This window comes from Pagrus pagrus (assembly GCF_965226575.1).
Source record: "Pagrus pagrus genome assembly, chromosome: 6".
NCBI classification, from domain to species: domain Eukaryota; kingdom Metazoa; phylum Chordata; class Actinopteri; order Spariformes; family Sparidae; genus Pagrus; species Pagrus pagrus.
In genome coordinates this window covers 35,569,897-35,591,051 of record NC_140190.1, presented here as the reverse complement: position 1 = coordinate 35,591,051, position 21,155 = coordinate 35,569,897, and the positions used below count along the sequence as shown (strand labels likewise).

At 40.4% G+C, this 21,155-nt stretch overlaps 1 protein-coding gene across 4 annotated transcripts; it reads right to left on the bottom strand.

Moving 5' to 3' along the window:
- Window positions 1-11,020: 11,020 nt before the first annotated feature.
- LOC311258197 (uncharacterized protein) lies at window positions 11,021-19,225 on the bottom strand. Of its 4 annotated transcripts, none has more exons than XR_014622703.1 (8): window positions 18,917-19,225; window positions 18,487-18,553; window positions 15,915-17,488; window positions 14,810-14,962; window positions 13,284-14,279; window positions 12,953-13,111; window positions 12,356-12,451; window positions 11,021-11,964 (listed from the first exon to the last, which is right to left on the bottom strand). XR_014622703.1 is itself a non-coding variant. In XM_084354323.1 (8 exons), the coding sequence occupies exons 4-8, from the start codon at window positions 14,810-14,812 to the stop codon at window positions 11,653-11,655; spliced, it is 1,566 nt and encodes a 521-aa protein (XP_084210449.1). In that variant the 5' UTR covers window positions 14,813-14,962; window positions 17,303-17,488; window positions 18,487-18,553; window positions 18,917-19,225; the 3' UTR covers window positions 11,021-11,652. The 4 variants fall into 4 exon arrangements, 2 of the variants coding, with proteins under 2 accessions (XP_084210449.1, XP_084210450.1); XM_084354323.1 differs by having other exon boundaries at window positions 17,303-17,488; XR_014622704.1 differs by lacking the exon at window positions 18,487-18,553 and having other exon boundaries at window positions 14,810-17,488.
- Window positions 19,226-21,155: the final 1,930 nt, after the last annotated feature.

Here is a 21,155-nt window from a genome sequence, read left to right as displayed (position 1 = left end):
AATGCAACAAATAAAATGTTACAGTTTTTTTCGATTGCTAAGACGCATTGGTCGAAACTGAAGCGACATGTTCAAAACTCTTAACACAGTCTGCATTTCCATCTTGCAGCTCAGCTCAACAGTTAATCTCATGCCCAAAAGTGTGTCTCACCAACAAAACACTTCATACTTGTCTCAAGAGAAGCTCATTCAACAAAACACTAGCACATTGTCTCACTTTGGAAACACACACAATCACTCTTAACAAACGGAACGACAAAATACTAACAACAAAGAACATTACATCAAATACATCTTATATTTCAAGTTTGAATGATTTTTGTCAGGTAAATCAATATTTTATATAGGATCTTTTGCACTTTAATGGTTCTAAATTATTGTATATGCTGTAATATTTTGCACCAACACTGAATCAGGAATGCAGAGATTTATTCAAGAACATTTGTGCTTTTGCATAAGTACTTCAGGACCATACAAAAAATAAAGATTACGTAAACAGAATAATGCAGAATCTCAGAATTCCAGGGGTAGAATACAAATTACAGTAAGAGAGAAAACTAAACTCCTTCCTCTCCTGGCTGCTCTTCTCTCTCTACCAACTTCGCCCGCTGCTCTTTGATCCATACTTGCACAGGAAAAAGAATCAGAAGCCACTCCTTTTGTATATGCTTTCTAATGAGGCCAAATGCAGATGCATCTTCGTTTTATTTATTTTTATTTTCAATATTTTGATATCATTTTCAATAGATTTCAATGTGGCTGCAGCAGAAATTCCCTGTGTTTTTTCCCCTATCATTCTGTTTTGAGTGTGTTTTTAACTGTTTTGAACAAAGTGTGTTAGCATTTGAAAAATGTGCTGTTAAAGCATAGTGTTTTGCAGGTGTGAACTAGTGAATGAGAAAAGACTTCATCCATTTCGGTGACTGTGGTCACTGAATGCACTTCGTCTGAAAGCAATGAAAAGTGAGACACAGTTTAGCCCACATGCATTTCTGTTTTGCAGACTGTGTTAAGAGTTTTGAACATGTCGCTTCAGTTTCGACCAATGCGAAAACAAATCTTACAAACAAAGTGTAAGATTGGTGAAAAAACTAAAATGCCTTTATTTTACATGGCATTACATTTTACATTTATTTATTTTACATTTTCTTGTTAATAAAAATATTTCTTTTAAATTTTGGGGTCTTTTTTTTTTTATCCTTGTGGTATTGAAAATGGTATCGAGTATCAAATATTTTCCTGAGTATCGGTATCGAGTTGAACATTTTAGTATCATGACAACCCTACAATGAAGGAAGAAGTTAAAGAAAACAAAATTAAACAAAATGTGACACACACTGGCCCAATTCCAATCCGACCACTTATGGACTCACTGACTTAGAGGCGCATTCACAGGAAGTCTGTGAGTGAGCGTGTTCTGTTCCATTGTCAGATCATCAAGTCAATGAGTCAGTGAATGAGCCCTTTCTGCCCCCTTACCGTAAGACAGCATTGATGCTGACTTAGCATAAGGAAATTACCCACAGTTCATAGCGTTGTGTAAAATATAGTAAAATATGTGGGATGGCGTCAGAACACAACTGTTTAAAAAAAAAGAAAAGACAGCGAGAGATCCCATGGGTCTGTTGTCCAAAAGTAGAATAAAGATATCCAGGATAAGTGGAAAAGCCAGGTTAGACAAAGTCTCTTAAGTCCATCCAGGTTTAATTGCTTGTTGGAACACTGAGCCAGATGTAACTAATTCTCTCGTTAGTAGAGATTGATTACAGAATCACTGATGAGAGGACAGATGTAACGTATACTCCAATGAACGATCTTAATGCTGACATAAGGTGACACACCTCTTTTAAGAAAAAGAAAAAAAAAGAAAAAAAACACCGCCGCTGTCTTAAAGCTCAGAGAGAGCGCGGCAGACAACTGTGGACTAATTGAATAATCTAAAACTATAATCACAACTCAAGTTCCTTTCACAAATTAACAGTTGTGCACATTGCCTTAATGGGCAGTGGAAGTTGATTCATTGCACAAATCTAAAGCAAAGTTCATACAGCACAAATAGGCTACAAGTGGCCAAAAGTGCAACAGGTGAAAATTAATTAAATATAAGAACATTATGCAGTCTGATGCTTCAATAAATTGCTGATAACAACGTTCAGATGAGGTGTATAAATTATTTGGAAGGTGCCTGCTCCCACTCACTCAATTTTATTCTTGTTTTCTTACCTCAACCAATATTTAGGCTAATATATTTTGTAACATTTTTTATAAAAATAAAAAATACTGCTATTTTTGCTCCATTGCTTTTTATGAGAAGCCAGTGATGTACTACTAGTGGTCATAGAAAATATCATAGATGGACACAGATAGCAAAAATAGTGAGTATTGTCTGTGCTATATGTGTTTTACAGAATTAACTAACTGTCAGACATCTGTATGCCCTGCATCTGAATACAACAGGCAGCGCTGGCAGATGCAAAGATTCAGTGTGAGAAGCACATGAATAAGCCTAATTACAAAAAAAAAAATAGTAAATGTTTCAAATTTTTTGATAGTTGTAAATGTATTATGTTTGTTTAGAAATCAGGCCACAATATGTACATAAGAACATGGAATAACCGTATGAAACACATTGATTCCTGATCAGAGTGACTACTGATTTCACAGATAAAGACAACAGAATCAACTAAGCCTGGCTGTTATTACGGTCTGGAGCAAGTTAGCTGCAGAGAATAAATCACCATAGTAACCTGACCAGGATACATTTAACCTGCTTTCCAACAACTGACTTGGGGCTAAATTAAACCAGGATAACCAACATATCCCAGCTTAATCCCTTATCTAGATTTCAAACAACAGGCCCCAGGTCTCTTTATTGTTAATAGACAACAAAAAAAAATATCAAATGTATTCTGGTATTTTGAAACTTATCATGATAATAATGAACAAAGTAGATGTGTGAACTCTCTTTTTTTTTAAAATTTTATTCAAAATTTAGTTTTATAATTTTATTCATTCTTCTTTCCCACTTTCTACACTGACAAAGACCCTCCTTCCTTCAGTTCATGAGACTGATTGTGTGCAGGTGTGTAACTTACTGCTGGAAAAAACCCGAAAATGAAGACCAGTGGTGCTTCAAGAATTAAAGCCATATAAAATAAAGGCATTTTAAGCTTTTTTTTCATCAATCATAGAAACTGCTTTGCAACGTTTTTTCAGGAACTTCCACTTTTGTGTGACATTTTAAAGTCTAAGATTTTTTTTTTACTTTTCATAAAGTACATTCTGATAAGACAAATAATTTTACTTAAGTCAGGTATTACTACTCTTACTACTTTTAATACATACCTGTAAGTTTGTTGAGGCAAGTTTTCAGATCATGATGTAGATAGAAGATACCCATGGAAAAAGAAAATGAACTAATTAGTGACAGACAAAACATGCATCACCCTATCTCTAAGGGAGCGCCCCGCCACCCTGCGAAGGAAACTCATTTCGGCCGCTTGTATCCGGGATCTTATTCTTTCGGTCACGACCCAAAGTTCATGACCATAGGTGAGGGTAGGAACATAGATTGATCGGTAAATCAAGAGCCTCGCCTTGTGGCTCAGCTCTCTCTTCTCATCCCAGCTGCTTCACACTCGGCTGCAAACCGCCCCAGAACATGCTGGAGGTCCTGGCCCGAAGGAGCCAACAAGACAACATTGTCCGCAAAAAGCAGGGATGAAATCTTGTGGCTCCCGAACCAGATCCCCTCCAGCCAATGACTGCGCCTAGAAATTCTGTCCATAAAAATAATGAACAGAACCGGTGACAAAGGGCAGCCCTGCCGGAGTCCAACATGCACTGGAAACAGGTCTGACTTACTGCCGGCAATGCGAACCAGACTCCTGCTCCGGTCGTACAGGGTACGCACAGCCCTTAGCAGAGGGCCGCCGGCCCCGTACTCCCAAAGCACCTCCCACAGAATGCCACGGGGGACACGGTTGAATGCCTCCAAGTCCACAAAACACATGTGGACTGGTTGGGCAAACTCCCATGAACCCTCGAGCACCCTGCGGAGGGTATAGAGCTGGTCCAGTGTTCCGCGGCCAGGACGAAAACCGCATTGTTCCTCCTGAATCCGAGGTTCGACTATCGGCCGAATTCTCCTCTCCAGTACCCTGGAATAGACTTTACCAGGGAGGCTGAGGAGTGTGATCCCCCGATAGTTGGAACACACCCTCCGGTCCCCCTTTTTGAATAGAGGGACCACCACCCCGGTCTGCCAGTCCAGAGGCACTGTCCCCGACTGCCACGCGATGTTGCAGAGACGTGTCAGCCAAGACAGCCCCACAACATCCAGAGACTTGAGGTACGCAGGGTGGATCTCATCCACCCCTGGTGCTTTGCCACTGGGCAGCTTCCAAACTACCTCAGTGACTTCAGCTTGGGTGATGCATGAGTCAACCTCCGAGTCCCCAGCCTCTGCTTCCTCTATGGAAGGCATATCAGTGGGATTGAGGAGATCCTTGAAGTATTCCTTCCACCGCCCAACGATATCCCCAGTCGAGGTCAACAGCTCCCCACCTCCACCGTAAACAGTGTTGGTGGAGGGCTGCTTCCCCTTCCTGAGGCGGCGGATGGTTTGCCAGAATTTCCTTGAGGCCGACCGGTAGTCCTCCTCCATGGCCTCCCCGAACCTTTCCCAGGCCCGAACCTTTGCTTCCGCGACCGCCCGCGCTGCAGCACGCCTGACCTGCCAATACCCGTCAGCTGCCTCAGGAGTCCCCCGAGCCAACCAGGCTCGATAGGACTCCTTCTTCAGCTTGACAGCGTCCCTTACTTAAGGTGTCCACCACCGAGTTCGGGGATTGCCGCCACGACAGGCACCGGAGATCTTACGGCCACAGCTCTGGACAGCCGCGTCAACAATGGAAGTGGAGAACAAAGTCCATTCGGACTCAATGTCCCCAGCCTCCCTCGGGATCTGGTCAAAGCTCTCCCGGAGGTGGGAGTTTAAGATCTCCCCGACAGAGGATTCCACCAGACGTTCCCAGCAGACCCTCACAGTACGTTTAGGTCTGCCAAGTCTATCAAGCTTCCTCCCCTGCCAGCGGATCCAACTCACCACCAGGTGGTGATCAGTTGACAGCTCAGCCCCTCTCTTCACCCGAGTGTCCAAGACATATGGCCTGAGGTCAGATGACACGACCACAAAGTCGATCATTGACCTCAGGCCTAGGGTGTCCTGGTGCCACGTGCACTGATGGACACCCATATGCTTGAACATGGTGTTCGTTATGGACAAACTATGACTAGCACAGAAGTCCAACAACAGAACACCGCTCGGGTTCAGGTCGGGGAGGCCGTTCCTCCCAATCGCACCCCTCTAGGTAACACTGTCGTCGCCCACGTGAGCGTTGAAGTCCCCCAGCAGAACGATGGAGTCCCCGGTTGGAGCACTCTCCAGTACTCCTCCCAGGGACTCCAAGAAGGCCAGGTACTCTGCACTGCCGTTTGGCCCGTAGGCCCAGACTGTGCGTGGAGGTGAGCCCGACTATCTCTAGTCGGTAGCGCTCAACCTCCCGCACCAGCTCAGGCTCTTTCCCCCTGTCAGGGACCAAGCAGTAAGAACCAGAACACAGGTATAATTTCAACGTAAAATGGGTTTTATTTTGCCCAATAAAAAGCAACAAAATCAAACTTACAACTCAGGATTTAGAGGTCAACTTAATATAACTATAAATCAACTGGCAAATCATAAAGTACCAACTGAAACAACCGACCTCGCAAATGAGAAACAAGGGGATCTTATATACCAACTCGGGTAAACCAAATATAACACAAAGGGGTGAACAAAATAGGCAACACCCTAAACTAATACAAAACACCAATAACTAAACTCCAAACCCCCCCCCCCCCCCCGGACATCACAACAGGTGGTTTGGTCCCATTAAGCCGATGATTGCATAAAGGTGCTGCATGCCCTTGGCCACGCCTTTTGTTCACCTCAGAGCCACCACCCTCCAGCCAGGTAACTCAAAGAGAAGAAACAATAATTAACACAATGTTTAAATCAATGTTGATGTGTGTGCTCCAAATGATGTAAAATTAAGCAAAATAAACGATTACAAAAACCAATGCTGCCAATTATTTGTTTAACTGGAAACAAATCAACTTAAAGAATGATTAAATGAAATGAGAGTGTGGGCAGATATTACCATGTGTGGCTGTGGCCATCACACCCCCCCAGCGAGGTGACATTCCATGTCCCCATGGCTAGAGTCACCGTCCGGGGATCACCCGCCCAGGTCAGCCACCCCAAACACACCGCACCTGCCCCTTCTGATCCCTCCTGCGGGTGGTGGGCCTACAGGAGGGCGGGCCCATGTCGCTCTTTCGGGCTGTGCCCGGCCGGGTCCCGTGGGCAAAGACCCGGCCACCAGGCGCTCGCCTGCGAGCCCCAGCCCCGGGCCTGGCTCCAGGGTGGGGCCCCGGTGACGCCATTCCGGGCGACGTACACTTCCTCGATGTAATTTCTATCATAAGGGGCTTTTGAACCGCTCTTAGTCTGACCTGTCACTTAGAACCTGTTTGCCTTGGGAGACCCTAGGATCATTCAAGTGCTCAAACCCCTCCACCACGATAAGGTGTCGGTTCAAGGAGAGGTAATTGATAATTGAAACATCTTAAAATTCAGTTATTGCATCTATAAATTTGAAAACGGTCAAAATGACCGTCTTGGCCGTTCTAGTGATATAATGACACCAAACCTTATGTTACTGTACGTTAATTATGACATAGAAATTATTTTTCAGAAAACGACGAATAAGTACATCCCAAAATGAAACAGAAACATTACAAGAGAAGAAAAAGTGTTCTTGTGTTTCAATTTCATTTTTACAAAATGTGATATCCATTATAAAACGCTGACATCTTGAAATTAAAGTGATGCACAATATTCTTCTTCAACACAGTTAATGTTTCTCCCTCCATTGGATTTTGGACTGGGATATATTTCTGAATAACTGAGCAAAAGCCACGTTTTTAGCTGACTGAATAATACTGAAGTCTTCAGACGTAGCTTGTTTCTCTGCCACCGTGCGTTATTGCCCAGCCACGTGAAGCTCTTCGGCTCAAAGGCCGCATGCACAGTAATGCCAAGGCTAAAACTACAGCTACCTTGCTACTTGCAGCTAATCGGCTCACAGAACTGAGTGATAGCGACTCTGTGGCTAAAAAGACAGCTGCCTGGCCCAGTGAAAACACTCGGCTCACAACTATGCTACTGCTAACCTGAGAGCTAATGATATGCTATTGCTAGCCGAAAGCTAATACTGTTAGCACAAAAGCTAATGCTACCGCTAACAAGAGCAGTCAAAACCGTAAATGTTAAAACTGCGTCACGGTCTTAAAAACTACGTTGGTTTATACTTAAGTGTCATCACATACACATCATAAACACACTCCGCTACACTATAGGTGGCTTCCAGCGAAGTTTGTCATGTGTGGTTAAATGTATAATCTTGTGAGAGGAGAGACAGTCATGTGCGACTTACCTCTTCAGCGTCAAGTCAGAAAAGGAAGTTAATCGGGCCAGATGTTACAGAGACTTCATGATGCTTCCGGGTCATAATAGATCCAACCTTCAAAACAAAATCATATTTATTGATCCAACTTTCTTAAATGTTATTTATTTATGTATTTACATATGTATTTATTTATTTATTTTAGTTGAACTTAAAATATTAAATAATAAGACATTGCCTTAAAGGCCTATAATAAACACATTCATGTTACATTTTCTATTTCTTATTAAATTAATCAAATCAGATTTATTAGATAGAAGATTACATAGAAGAATTTCTTGTGGAAAAACTAAAATGTATTCACTCTAAAATATATTATTCCACAAATGTTTTCACTAGCAGAACAAACAACAGGTTTGTTGGTCAAAAAAGAGCATAGTTCATCTTCAAAGTTGAAGCTATTCTATAAAAAGAAAACAAAAAACAAACAAATAGACTTTTCTAATGTCTTTTAGCCTGCGAGCAACCAGCACAGACAAGTAACAAGTAGTCTCCAAAATGCTCTTCTTGATAACACCCAAAAAATGTCCGATCTCAACTTTTCTGTGAAATTACAGCAAACTGAGTCTGTCACGGTACCTTAAATATTCTGTTTTAAATGTAGATCATCATCTCAAAAATATTTCCAAATTGAGGGGCTTTCTGTCAAAATCAGACTCAGAAAAAAGAATCCATGCATTTATTAAAAAGTAGACTAGATTACTGTAATGGTTTATTCCAAAATCAAGTATTCAGAGGCTACAACTAATTCAAAATGCAGCTGCATGTATTGTCACTGTTACCAAGAAATATCAACACATCACACTCGTTCGTAAATCTTTGCACTGGTTACCCGTTAGAACAAGAATCGATTTCAAAATACTGCTCCTGGTTTATAAAGCACTACATGGCCTTCCACCTAAATACATCACAGATATGGCTCATCACTTACACCCCAGCAAGAATACTTTGGTCAACAGGCAGTGGCAACTTACTCATCCCTCACACCAGGGGGGTATTCCAGAAAGCGGGTTTTGTGAACACTCTGAGTTTGTTAACCCTGAGATGAGAGAAACTCTGAGTTTTCAGTTCCAGAAAGAGAGGTAACTTAAACTCTGGGTCTGTTACTGAGGTAACTTACTCTGTGAACATAACCTGCTCACTGGCAGGTTTACCTGAAGAAACCCTGAGTCTGACGGAGCTGTCTGACAGCGGCTGTCCTTTCCTTCTCAGTCCGATCATGTTGAAGCAGAAATAATTCAGTTTTACACCAGGAGGAGAATTTAGATTAATTTAGGTGAGCTCTCACTCCCTGACGAGGACTGAACCGAACAGTAGACCGCTTCTCATCAGTCCGTCATTTATATTCTCCACAGCGAATATCAGGCTACACGTCATCGCTGACGTGCTCTTAGGTCTAAACAATCCTCTTTAATCACTTCGCAGGTTAATCAATCACCTTCCAGCAGCCAGAAAGAGAAATAACTCACATTTCATTTGGCTTTCTGTATTTCCACAGTGATAGCTACAAAAGTAGCCTAACCATCAGTAGCCTATTGTAGCCTATTTTTTCCAACAACGTAATTTCAAAGTCCGTGTTTCTAGTTTGCCGCCGCATTGAGTAGGAGATTAAATGACTTCTAGTTCAATCTGTAGACAGTAAGTGTGTGTCTGCCTCTAATGTTGGGTCCTGGGGGTGAGTGACGCCCTCAGCCTCTGGTCACCCAGCGACCTGACTCAGGACCAGCTCCTCTGCCTCTGGTCACCCAGCGAGCTGACTCAGGACCAGCTCCTCTGCCTCTGGCGGACGTGGTGGAGGTGGAGGTGAGCACCACTTCATGTTCATCTACTCAGCAGGATGTCAGGACACAGATGTGTGTTAAACAGCATCTGTTGGTGGTAAAAGCTAAGTTAAAATATCCACTGAATAAACTTTTACTTTGTTTAATATGTGAAATAAAACCAAAGTGAGGAGCCATCGTGAGACTGTTTTTATATTTCATTTTCAGCCGATAGCCTAAAATAAAATAGCCTAAAATAAAATAAAATAAAATAAAACATTGAACAACATTCAACCACTTCCTCAAAGGCTAATATGAAATAAAGTGATGTTACATTCAAAATGAAAAGAAGACCGCATCTAAAACTCTGTCAGTGATTTTTATAGGGCCGCAGCTGTGTTAGGCTACTTTTTTCCCCCCAGAAAATGTCTGCTTCCTGTTTTCCCCCGTTGCCATGGTGAATCACAGTATCGGAGCTCCATTGATGATGGCTTTTTACTAGTCGTCAGGCACGAGCTCAACTCAGAGTTAACATACTCAGAGTCGACTTACCTAACTCAGATCAGCTGTTCTGGAACTGAAAACTCAGAGTTTCACTTCACAGGGTAAGTCAACTCGGAGTTCATGGATAGACTCAGAGTTTGTTGAACCTCCTTTCTGGAATACCCCCCTGATCCAAAGAAGAGGAGGCAGCTGTTAGAGTATATGACCCACGAAAATGGAACACCTTGCCTGATACAGTTAGACATGCCACATCAGTAGCCATTTTTAAAAACAGATTAAAAACCTATCTTTTTTCAACAGCATTCTGTTGAACTGTGTGTGTGCATGTGTCCATATGTGGTTGTGTGGGTGGGTGCGCATGTGTGAGTTTAAGTGTGTATGTGGTGAAGATGGCATACATGTGATTGTTTATTTGCACTTGCACTCTCCAATTGATTTCTAATTGATTTTCTATGACTGTTTTTACTGTAACTATGTATACCTGTTGTGAAGCACATTGAGTCTGCCTTGTGCAGGAAATGCGCTTTATAAATAAAGTTGAATTGAATTGAATTGAAATAATGGCTGGGCAGATCTTTTGGAAAATTTTAGTAAAAGAGGCAGTAATAAGCTCCCAGATAGTATAGGCCAACTGCACTGTAAAAAAAGAAAAGTTGGGTGAACTCATAATTTCAAGGCAACAAACTTCGATAAAATTTTAAGTTGGGCAATTAAACTAAATATTTTACGTTTTGCTTTTGAGTTTGCTCAACTCTGAATTCTGATTTTTGTCAACTCTCCCGTAAGTTGTACTAACTTATAATTTTACATTGTAATAACTTTTAATCCTTACTTCTCCTAACTCTCCCGTAAGTTGTACTAACTTATAATTTCACATTGTAATAACTTTTAATCCTTACTTCTGCTAACTCTCCCGTAAGTTGTACTAACTTATAATTTTACATTGTAACAACTTTTAATCCTTACTTCTGCCAACTCTCCTGTAAATTGTACTAACTTGTAATTTTACATTGAAATAACTCTGAATTCTTACACAGAATCCACTTAAATTTGGTTAAAGTTAGTATAGCAGAATCATTTAAGAGGAATTCAAAATTGCACACTGCAATAGTTTATAATGTAATATAAGTAATATAATGTAACCAATAACTTCTAATCAAATGTATAAATAATTACAGATGCAACATATACATTCAAAACATTTGATTTATTTAAACTGTACCAGCATCAAATCCCTTTCAACAGGGCCAAGTAAATGCAAACTGATGAGACCCAATTGTCCCAGTCCTAGCAGTCAACTTGTGCTACATTGTATACTTGTAAACTTTGACATTGAATAAAAGATCAAACATGAGTCATGTATACAAGACCATACAGAACCAATATGATACACAACTATGAATCCAATAAATCTGTTAACAAGGTCCCTAAGCGCCATAACTTCCGGTCTCAAAATATCAAACATGAGCCATGTATACAAGACCATACAGAACCAGTATGATATACAGCTATGAATCCAATAAATCTGTTAACAAGGTCACTGAGCGTCATAACTTCCGGTCTCAAAATAATCAGCATATTCTTTTTTGTAACACTGCTCAATACTATGTGACAATTTACAAACACTGAATCTTAACATGTAACATGTTTAAGAAAAACCCAATAAAAGTGCAAAATAAATGCAAGAGAGTTGGAGATCGAGGTACATAAGAGTTGAGAGTGAGTAACAGCAAGAGTAAATTAACATGGTGGTGGCTGGACAGAAGGGAACTTTTAGAGGTCAACATTTCAGATCCAACATCATCAGTTAACTTGTGGATTCACTGAAGGAGTTTGTTTTTGAGGGATCTGACCCTTGCAGAGAGGTCTGTACCAAGTTCCATGAAAACCTTCTGAACAGTTTCAAACGTGTACCCGAGATCTTTTGGGTACTTCAGGTTTAGAGCATAGATCAGTCCAAAGAGGTAAGCAAAAGCAGTTGGCAGGTCAGGGAGATCTTGAAGGACAATCTCTTCTTCCACAACAACAGCAACACTCACAACACTTTGAGGAGCTGCGTTGTTGTCATCCTCCAACACAGTGAGGATACCCACAATGAGGCCCTTCGTCTGCTCCTCTTCTGGGTCAGTGTCCTTGTGTTGACAGACAGGAAAAGACCAACACATGGATTGCAAGACATTAGATTAAAATACTGTGAATCAGAATAAGCTATTACTCTAAAATAACTCCAAATTATTGGATAAACATTTTTTTCCAAATAGAATTAATTATGAGTTTGACATATTAACTATTTCCATCCCATACCCCACAACCAAAAATTTAACCCCCATACACACATCAACTGACATCAATTAGGCTAAATCAAGTCATAGCCAGGACAGTACAACTATTGAAGCCACTCTGGACATCGGGAAAGATGAAGGGAACAAGGAGGACAGAGAGGTAATGGTTGAAGTCGACGTTAAATACAGCACTATAAATACAGTATAATAACATTTACAATTTCTATTTATAACCACTCACAAGACAGTTCCTGAAGAGCTTCTCCTGACTGTCACGGAGATACAAGGGGAGGCCCTTTAATGCTGCAGTTTGTCGATGTGCAGTGATGTCAGATGTCTGAAACAAAGAATTGCATGAAACATTACAAGATGTAATTGACATAAGAAGTACAGTAAACATACAGGCAGCTGTCCTCTTCCATATCCAGAACATTTTCTGTTGATTGCACATCAAAGGTTTACTCCTTTTAAACGGTAATTTGGCATTTTTCAACTTGGGCCCACTGTCAAGGTATGTCCACTGAAAGTGCTTTTTGTGTCACTGACAGGCTAATATCATTATCAGTGTCTGACAACATTATGAAAAGGATCCCTACAGAGCAAGATCTTTTTTTAAAGATTAAGATACCCTTTGTTTACCAAGAAAAAGCCACTATATCTCAGTATTTTTATGTCTTTGATCAACCACTACCTGAATTGGTTCGCTTGTTTGTGCTATTGTGTCAGTCAGTCCCTTAGATACCCATGCATTTATTCTGAGGGTTTGTCACTACACGGCAAAATTCCTTGTTATATGCATAATGTTCAGAATTATTAAATTACTACATCTAGAATTCACCTCTTGATCCAGGCTGTTAAGGACCTGATCCATCTCAGATGAAAAAGCTGTCCTCCTCGCCCGATACAGTCTCAGGAGCCTCCAGGTGTGCTGATGAAGGGCTGCTCTGAAGTTGTCCATTAGGTTCTTGTTTGTGATGCGATAAAACTCTTCTCTAATCTGTTGAAAAATGTGAACAGGAAATTTAAATCCTCAATACAAAGTCAAAACAATTTCAACACCATCTTCATGTTAAAATAGGCATTGTAATCAACACACATAACTCTTCTACTCTTTTAAAAAAGACTAAATCATAAACACAACATAATATATTCTTTGTTCACCTGCTTACCTCTGCCTCGCAAAACAGAGCAGGCCACCGTTCCAGAACCTCTGACACCATAGGCTGCAGCTCCACGATCTCCTTGCGCCTCAAGGAGAAAGTCAGCTCCATCTTTTGTCTGATCAGTGCAACATTCTTGTTCTTCTTCTTACACTCCTCAACCAGAGCCAGTCTTTCAACCTCCAGTGAGTCATCATTATGGTTTTCTGGATGGTCAGGGACATGGTTAATCTCACCTCGCTTTGCTCTCTTCAGAGAAGGACCTGCACCATCATCTTCACAGCTCCTCTTTTTCTGGTTAATGCTAACCTCGATACAGCCCGCCTGACGCAGCTTGGACCTGTAATTGCCAAGTTTGTATTTTATGCTCATTTTCCATCCATCATACCCAGTTTCACTGCCTGGTTCTCGAAGGCAGGGGTGTCTACCGATGAGAGCAGAAGCAACTGACCCAATCTGGTCTTGATCAGGATAGGCTTTCACTTCAAAAACTGCCTGAGCAATCTTGTCCAAAATTTCTATCTTCATGTCTCTTGTTAAGCTGATACCTTTCTTGGTCTCTTCATATGCCTCATTGCCTTTGCGCAACTTCAACTCCACATCATAGGAGAAGGCTGGGATGGGAAAAGGTGAAGGCCACTCTGAGACACTTCGCAGATAGTTCTTAATAAAAGTTGAGGGACTCTGGAGTGACTCTCTGCTGGATAAACTAGCTGTGTCCAGGGAAGACCCCGAATCAAAAGAGTCTGACTCTTGCTGAACAAGTGCAGACTCATCCCAAAGAATGTGCAAGATAGCACGCTCAGGTGGCAACTCATGGATGTCAGTCAAATTACAGAGAGCATTATTAAAGTCTGGGTCCTCATATTGTAGTGTGAAGCTGCCTTGAAGTTGAAGATTTTCCTGAAGAATGTTTTGCAACTCTTCAGCTGATTCAGGTACTTCAGGAAGTGTCACTTTACGGGACATTCTTGGGGAGATTTTCACCAGCAGCAATAATCCAGGCTGTGTCACAAGAAACAAGGACAAAACACAGAAGGGTTAGGTTGCAGAGGGTAAAAAACAACAATTTCTTGAAAGTTAAATTCATAAACAATGTAGCAAGGTCTTAGACTGTGTTAGTTCTACCTGCAAAGCATTATATTATTATAAATGCATATGTGGTTCTAATAAGCAGATCAAATATTAACAAGAAAAGCAGATGTCCATAGGCAGAGCAAGCTGGTGCAGCCAAAAAACACACAACATACACAAGGTTCCAACAAAGACTGAACTGAAAACCAAACCTATACACACACACAAGGGCTGATCGCAAACAGGACACAGGTGAATGAAACAAGACACGGGTGAAACAAATCAGGAAATCAACTCAGGAGGGAAAACACAGGAAGTAAAACAGAAACACATACAGAAAAAAATTCAAAATAAAATGACAGACAGGATGTGACTGCATCTTGTTTGAATGGGAGAAAGGGTGAAAATGAGAGTTAGAGCAACAGAGTTTTGTCTATAACATGTAATCAGAGTTCACTTACCATTCTGTGTCACTTCAATGGAGCAGGCACACTTTTGGAGTCACCAGCACCTTCCCTCCCACTGTGTATGCAACCAATGGATGATGGTCGTTGAGAGCCTGAGGATCAAAAATCTCAATGTCTGCGTAGATGCTCTCCACAAGCTCAAAAGACCTAAAATGTTCAAGGTACCAAGATGTGAGCTTTTTGCCAACAAAGGCTACTTTTTCAGGATTAACTACTATGGTCACGATTTTATAGAATTCTGGCGGTCCACTGCAGTGTCCAGATGACAGAATCATACCCTCCACATATCGGGTCCCATGAAAATAAATGTCTTTAGAAAGGGACACAGTTTCAAGATGTGGATAATTTCTCTTAATCACTGTGCGCAGGGCAGCATCCAAAGAAGATGTTTTGATGTCAGTTACTTTCTCCACATGTAACATTGGCTTGAAAAGACTCTGGCTATCAAACTGGCACGCCATCATCTGCTGGTGTTTTAAGGACAGTGTGAGGAGTACATTTTTAAAGTTTTGGACATCATGCATAGTCTTCTTGAAAAAGCTATGCTTTGACTCAAACCTCATTGTCCATAATTCCACCAATGGACCAAAGCAGCGTAGAAGGTAAGGATAATGCTCAGCAAAGTGATGCTTTGGGCGCAATCTAAAATCAGGAAAAGTGTCTGTGAGCAGCCTTCTGTGATCAGACAACTTGATCTCCAAGTAGTGCAATATTTCCTCTGAAAAAACGGGTGAGACAACAATTTCAACAATTTCTTTGAGGTCCATCAGTATTTCCCAGGCAGGTTCTTGTTCTGGTATGCTCTTTCCAATTAGAAGAGGGAGAAATCGTAACAGAGTCCAATTTTCATGGCCATTGCCACCTATGCTGCCCTTTTCAACATTTGCTTTAGAAATTGCCTTTGGTTTATTCACCCTGTCTGAATATTTGTACGGAAATGAATTGATTAGGCTATTCAGTCTGTCCAAAGTAATATAGCCTTTTGAAATAAACTTCTTCAGACACAAACACAGTTCAACAGGAATAACACCTTCAAAAAAGTCATGCAATATGTCAGGAGGAAAACCAGTGACAGGGTGAAAATATGACAGATGCTTACCTAGAACACATTCACTTTTAACACCATTTACATGTGGAACATTTTCATGACGAAGTTGTAGCAGAGATGCATTGTGCTGTTCTCTGGAGCGTAGCTGAAAATCAGAAATTGCAGTAGTTGCTATTTCACCTCGATTTGTTAAACAAAATCTACAGAAATTCTTTACATTGAAACTCTCCTGAAAGCCAGCAAGTGCATGAGCTCCTAAATTGTCTGCACAGACACAAAATGCTGAAACTTTTACGTAGTTGTTAAGAGTTTGCACAAAGACCCCTGTTTGTTCCAGTGACTTTAAATCCTTAATTAAAGGACTGAGAAACTTTTCATAACCAAACTGCTTAACATCACAAGTCTTTCCAAGAAGAGCTAGATGAATTGAGTGTAAAGTGGAACGAAACTTTGAGGGTAAATTAAGAATAACCCAATAAACAGCAGTAATCTTGTGAATTTTCCTCGATGTGCCTAATGGGTTACACAATTCAAAATCATCTATATATAGACCTAATGCAATAAGCAGCTCCTGTTCTCCAAAATGTTCATTTTGCTTAAAGTAAGAACCATCTTGAAAAGTCTTGTAAAACCCTGGAGTAGACTCTTCACTGAAAACAAGTTTTTCCAGAAACTCTGCTCTATTCAATAAAAGCTCAATAACCTGATTCACGGAAACATAAACAAAGGCTTTTCTTGAAGTCCGGTCGTACAATAACTCAGTTGGTTCAATGATGGAGAAATGCTCCCTGAAATATCTGTTTCTCCTATAATCTGTTGATAATGTACCTTTTTCTGATGTAGTAACAAGTACTGGATTTTTTTCAAACACAATGTTACTTATCTCTTGAATAACTTCTTCCTCAACTTCAATATTATGTTTTGCAAAAACCTCTTTGAGAATTTCAGTTGTATGAAACTTGGAAAGGGACAAAATATCATTAAATTCTTCTATAATTGCCTGTATTGCATGTTTCGACACATGTAGCAGACATTGCATACGAAGAAAAAGGGAAGCTAATCTGTGCTCAAGTATTTCGGAGTCTACATTCTGTACACAATCGGGTTCACCTTTTTCTGTGGAATCCAATCTAGGACTGCTTGTTAAAGAAAATCCAGCTTCAGGATCAACATTACATGGCTGGTCTGTGTCGTTAGACTGAAAATCACTAACTACCCTGACTGGTGTCAGAAAATCTCTAAGCTTATGGTTTTCATGATTCCGTGATGTATGTCCAGTAAAACTATTAAGGCGGTTGGTTTCAAAGCTGCACCCCACAAATGGGCAACACACTATCTCTCTGCATCTAAGGTGATGATGCAAATGAATTAATATTTTCTTTTTACAGCAAATGTCCTTGTATTCACACAACCAGCACTGAAATGATAAGTTCTCTTGCCTTTGGACAGTCCTGTGCAATCTTGAAAGATGTGATTTCAAAGCTCTAATGGTTCTAAAAGTGCACCAGCAGTCCCTGTGGATGCAAGGCCAGGTTGAACCTCTGTGATGCAGTCGATAGTGTTTCAGCAGAACAGCTTCAACGGCGTGGGTGAACTTGCAGAACTTGCACTGCATTAATTTCAATCTGAAAAACAAAGATGACAATTTGCTGGGGATTAGTAAAGCAGTCAGCAGAAATTTTAAATATTTTATCAATTTAATGGCAATGTTAACAGTAGACTGGACACTAGAGTTGACAAGACTGACAATATAATATTCTGTCCCATTTTTAATTTTTAATATATTTTGCTGCAGTAAAGATGAATTACAATTAACATATATTAATTAAGGACACTACTCAACAAACCAACACCTACAACAGTCTAGGTTAAGAACGTCAGCAGTCAGTATAAAACAGAGCAGTCAATTAAATGCATTTCAACGTTTTCAAACACCATGATGTGCAACCAACTTTTTTAAATCAACAGACAAGCAGTAACTTCTGACCAACACAATATTTGATACAGGTGAATTGGTCTTTCCTGCCACTACACTATTATGATGATATTAAATCTTATTATTTTAATATTTAAATCGCAGTAGCATATAGTGATTTATTGAACTCAGCCTGATGTAAACGTTAAATAAACTCAATAACCTGTCACACAAGCAGCTCTATGTTGTCCCTGTGTGATGTTCAGGCACAGGACAGTCTGAGGACAGAGAGCTTTGAGGTTGAAGTTTCTATTAATGAAGTTGCACTGTGAGACTGTGACTCAACCACATGTCAGCTGCTCCATCATCCATCATCAGGACATCATTGAACATATCGTCATCAATGTGCACAATATAGGCCTATATTACGGCTGATTGATGCATTAGAGATGAGAGCATAATAACTGTAGCCTACTGTACCTTCACACACGCACACATTGCTCCACCCGCGCAGATAATAATCATGTTATAGTTTAACGTTAACTTATTAAATCACTCTCTCAACACACAGTCATTTACTGAGACCAGCAGACGGTAGAGAACTGAGTAGAGAGGCAGGCAGCAAACTAACTGCACAGCGGACCGAGCCGCAGCCTGTCAGCCGGCTCCGCTCTCTCTCTGTCCCTACTGTCAAACCAGCCTGCTCACCTGCTGCCGTCCTGGACTCGTCCTGGAGCAGAGACGGGGCCTGAGTGTTGTTACACCGCCAACACTTCTGTAAGATGACATGAAATGTCAGCTAATTTTGCGACCACAATTTTGAGTTAGCATTAATACCCTAATGGCTACTCTTGTAGCTGTAACAAGTTAGCGAGCATGAATTAACACAACCAGTCAGAAGATAACATGCCTGTCCTGTTTGAACGGTATTTGCCCAGACATGCTAGCGGCTAACTGCTGCAGCGCCGCTAGCATCAGTTAGCCGCTAGCTTTTGCTAATGACTGCAACCTGTTTGTGTTTAAATGTTGAAAATGTGTAGGTCGCTTTCTCCATTAAACGACGTACAACATACTGCACAACACAACTCAGAATAGTATCATTTTAACTTAATTTAATTAAAGGTTGGTTAAAACTTACCTGTGTGGACTCCAGCTCGAGGCAGCACAGCCACAATGAGACTTCAAGTGAAGAGTGCCAACTCGGAAAGTTGGCTTTCCCGCATTTCACAACAAAGAAATAAGAGTTAGCAGAACTGTTGGTCCTTGTATTGAACCCCAACTTAAAGATTTAACTATTAACAACTCACCAATTTTTTTTGGAGCATACAACTGTCTTGCTTTGTTGTGCTAACTAACATTATTGCCTTAAATGTCAATAATTTATATTTTCAAGTTTTACCAACATAAATGACTGTTTTAGGCCAAAAAATACAAGTTGGCTTTTTTGCAGTGTGGGTAGACTAACTCTGTAATTATTTTCTCTCTGCTTGATTCCTTTCACAACATATAGGCTATTGCCTTTTCTGTTTATCTTTCTTAACCCCACCTGAACAGCCACTACTCTAAAAAATGTTATGTAGGCTAATGTTTCATGTGTTTACATCAGATCAAATCAAAAATAAATCAAAATGATAGTATTTACCACACAGTTCCAACAGGTGGGGCTGCAAGGACATAATATATGGCATTTTACTAAATAGTAAGACCTATTTCTGGAACACTGGCAATAATAAATGTGGCTTTGGTAACTGAAAGTCATACTAAAAAAATAACTACCTCTCAAACAGTTTGTTGGTTATGTGACACCACAGAATGTACTTTTGAGAGATAGCCTATTTTCAAATTCAGTTTATTCTAAATATCCCAACAAGTAACTCAGAGTATAAAGCTATTTAACTACATTTTTTTCACAACCGTTGAGAAGTTGGGATTGACATATTGTATGAAGTATTTCTCTAGTTTTTTTTTTATATATATCTTGAAAGCCATTGATGGTGAACCCTCATTTAAAATAATCTCGAGAGCACAATCCAAAAAAAAAGAACACAACACAGATCAAGAAAAGCTCATTCTGCCCAATATGGAAGCATCTATAAAAAAAAGCCAGTGCTGTTCCAGGATAACTTTATGGCATCACTTCTTTTTAAATAACACCACTACCACATTCATTTTCAATAATTACAAAAACAAGATGTAAAAACTTCATCTTCCACATATGAAATTAAAGTAATTGAAACATCTTAAAATTCAGGCATACACCTGATGCTCTGGGTACGAGGGGGGTGTAAGGTTTTTCACATTAACACATGCACACAGTAGGGTGTGCCTGTAATCTGCTCCTAAGGGATGAGCTCAAAATGTTTTGGTGAGCATATTCCTAGTCCCCTTCTGAGGATGTAAACCGAGTTTCGTGACAGTCGGAAAAATGCTTAATGATTTGGGGCCAATATTCGCTAAACCCCGCCCTTTGCAAGGATATTTTGCTTGACGGCATACTTGTCTTTTGACCAATCATGCTCATCAATAAGAGAAATGACTGTCTCGGTCCCGCGATGCCATATACCAAATCTGGTGTTGATAGCATAAATATTTCAAAATTCTATTCATTTGACTGTTTTACTTAACTTAACTTACTTAACTTATGCAAATTAGCCAAAAATCTGTAATAGACTAGATTTTTCATGGTGCAGGAGGCTTTTTTGTAGAGGACTATCAGGAGGACGTGTACAAAAATTTCGAGTCAATGGCTTTGCAGGGAGAGCCTTTTGAAGTTTACACTCTATGTTATGGCGCCCCCCTTAGGCCGATTGGGATCAAATGTTTTCAGCAGCATTTGGACATCATTTACACTCGACCTACTAAGTTTCATGTCTCTAGGTCCTTCTGGCTCACCATAAATTATTAAAACGCAAACAATGACAGTTAATGAGGAACAGGCCATGCCCACTTTCACCTATCAACATGGCAGTCAAGATATTAGTTAATAGTCACCCCACGAGCATGCATACCAAATTTGGTGAAATTCCGTCCAATGGTTTTTGAGATACGCATGTGTGGCATTTATAGCGCCCCCTATAGGTTGAGCTCAAAATACTTCAGTAGGCAGATTCCCAGTCCCGTTGTGAACCTGCCTACCAAGTTTTGTGATGACAGGGCAAAGGGTGTAAGAGTTATGGCCAATCATTTCTAAGCTCCACCCATTGCGAACATTCATTGGTCCGTGGCGGCCATGTTTTTTGACCAATCGGGCTCATTTATAATAGAAACTTGTCTTTTCATCCCCCGAGGCTGTATACCAAATTTGGTGTTGATAGGGTCAATTTTGCAAAAGTTTTATTCACTTTACTGTTTTTCACATTATGCAAATTAGCAAAAAA

What these genes read in the sequence shown, in the direction of transcription:
- LOC311258197 (XM_084354323.1), bottom strand. An exon ending in CTCTGTTTTGCGAGGCAGAG is followed by an intron (nt 13,112 to 13,283) that starts GTAAGCAGGTGA and finishes ATTTTTCAACAG; the next exon opens with ATTAGAGAAGAGTTTTATCG. An exon ending in TTAACAGCCTGGATCAAGAG is followed by an intron (nt 12,452 to 12,952) that starts GTGAATTCTAGA and finishes TCTTTGTTTCAG; the next exon opens with ACATCTGACATCACTGCACA.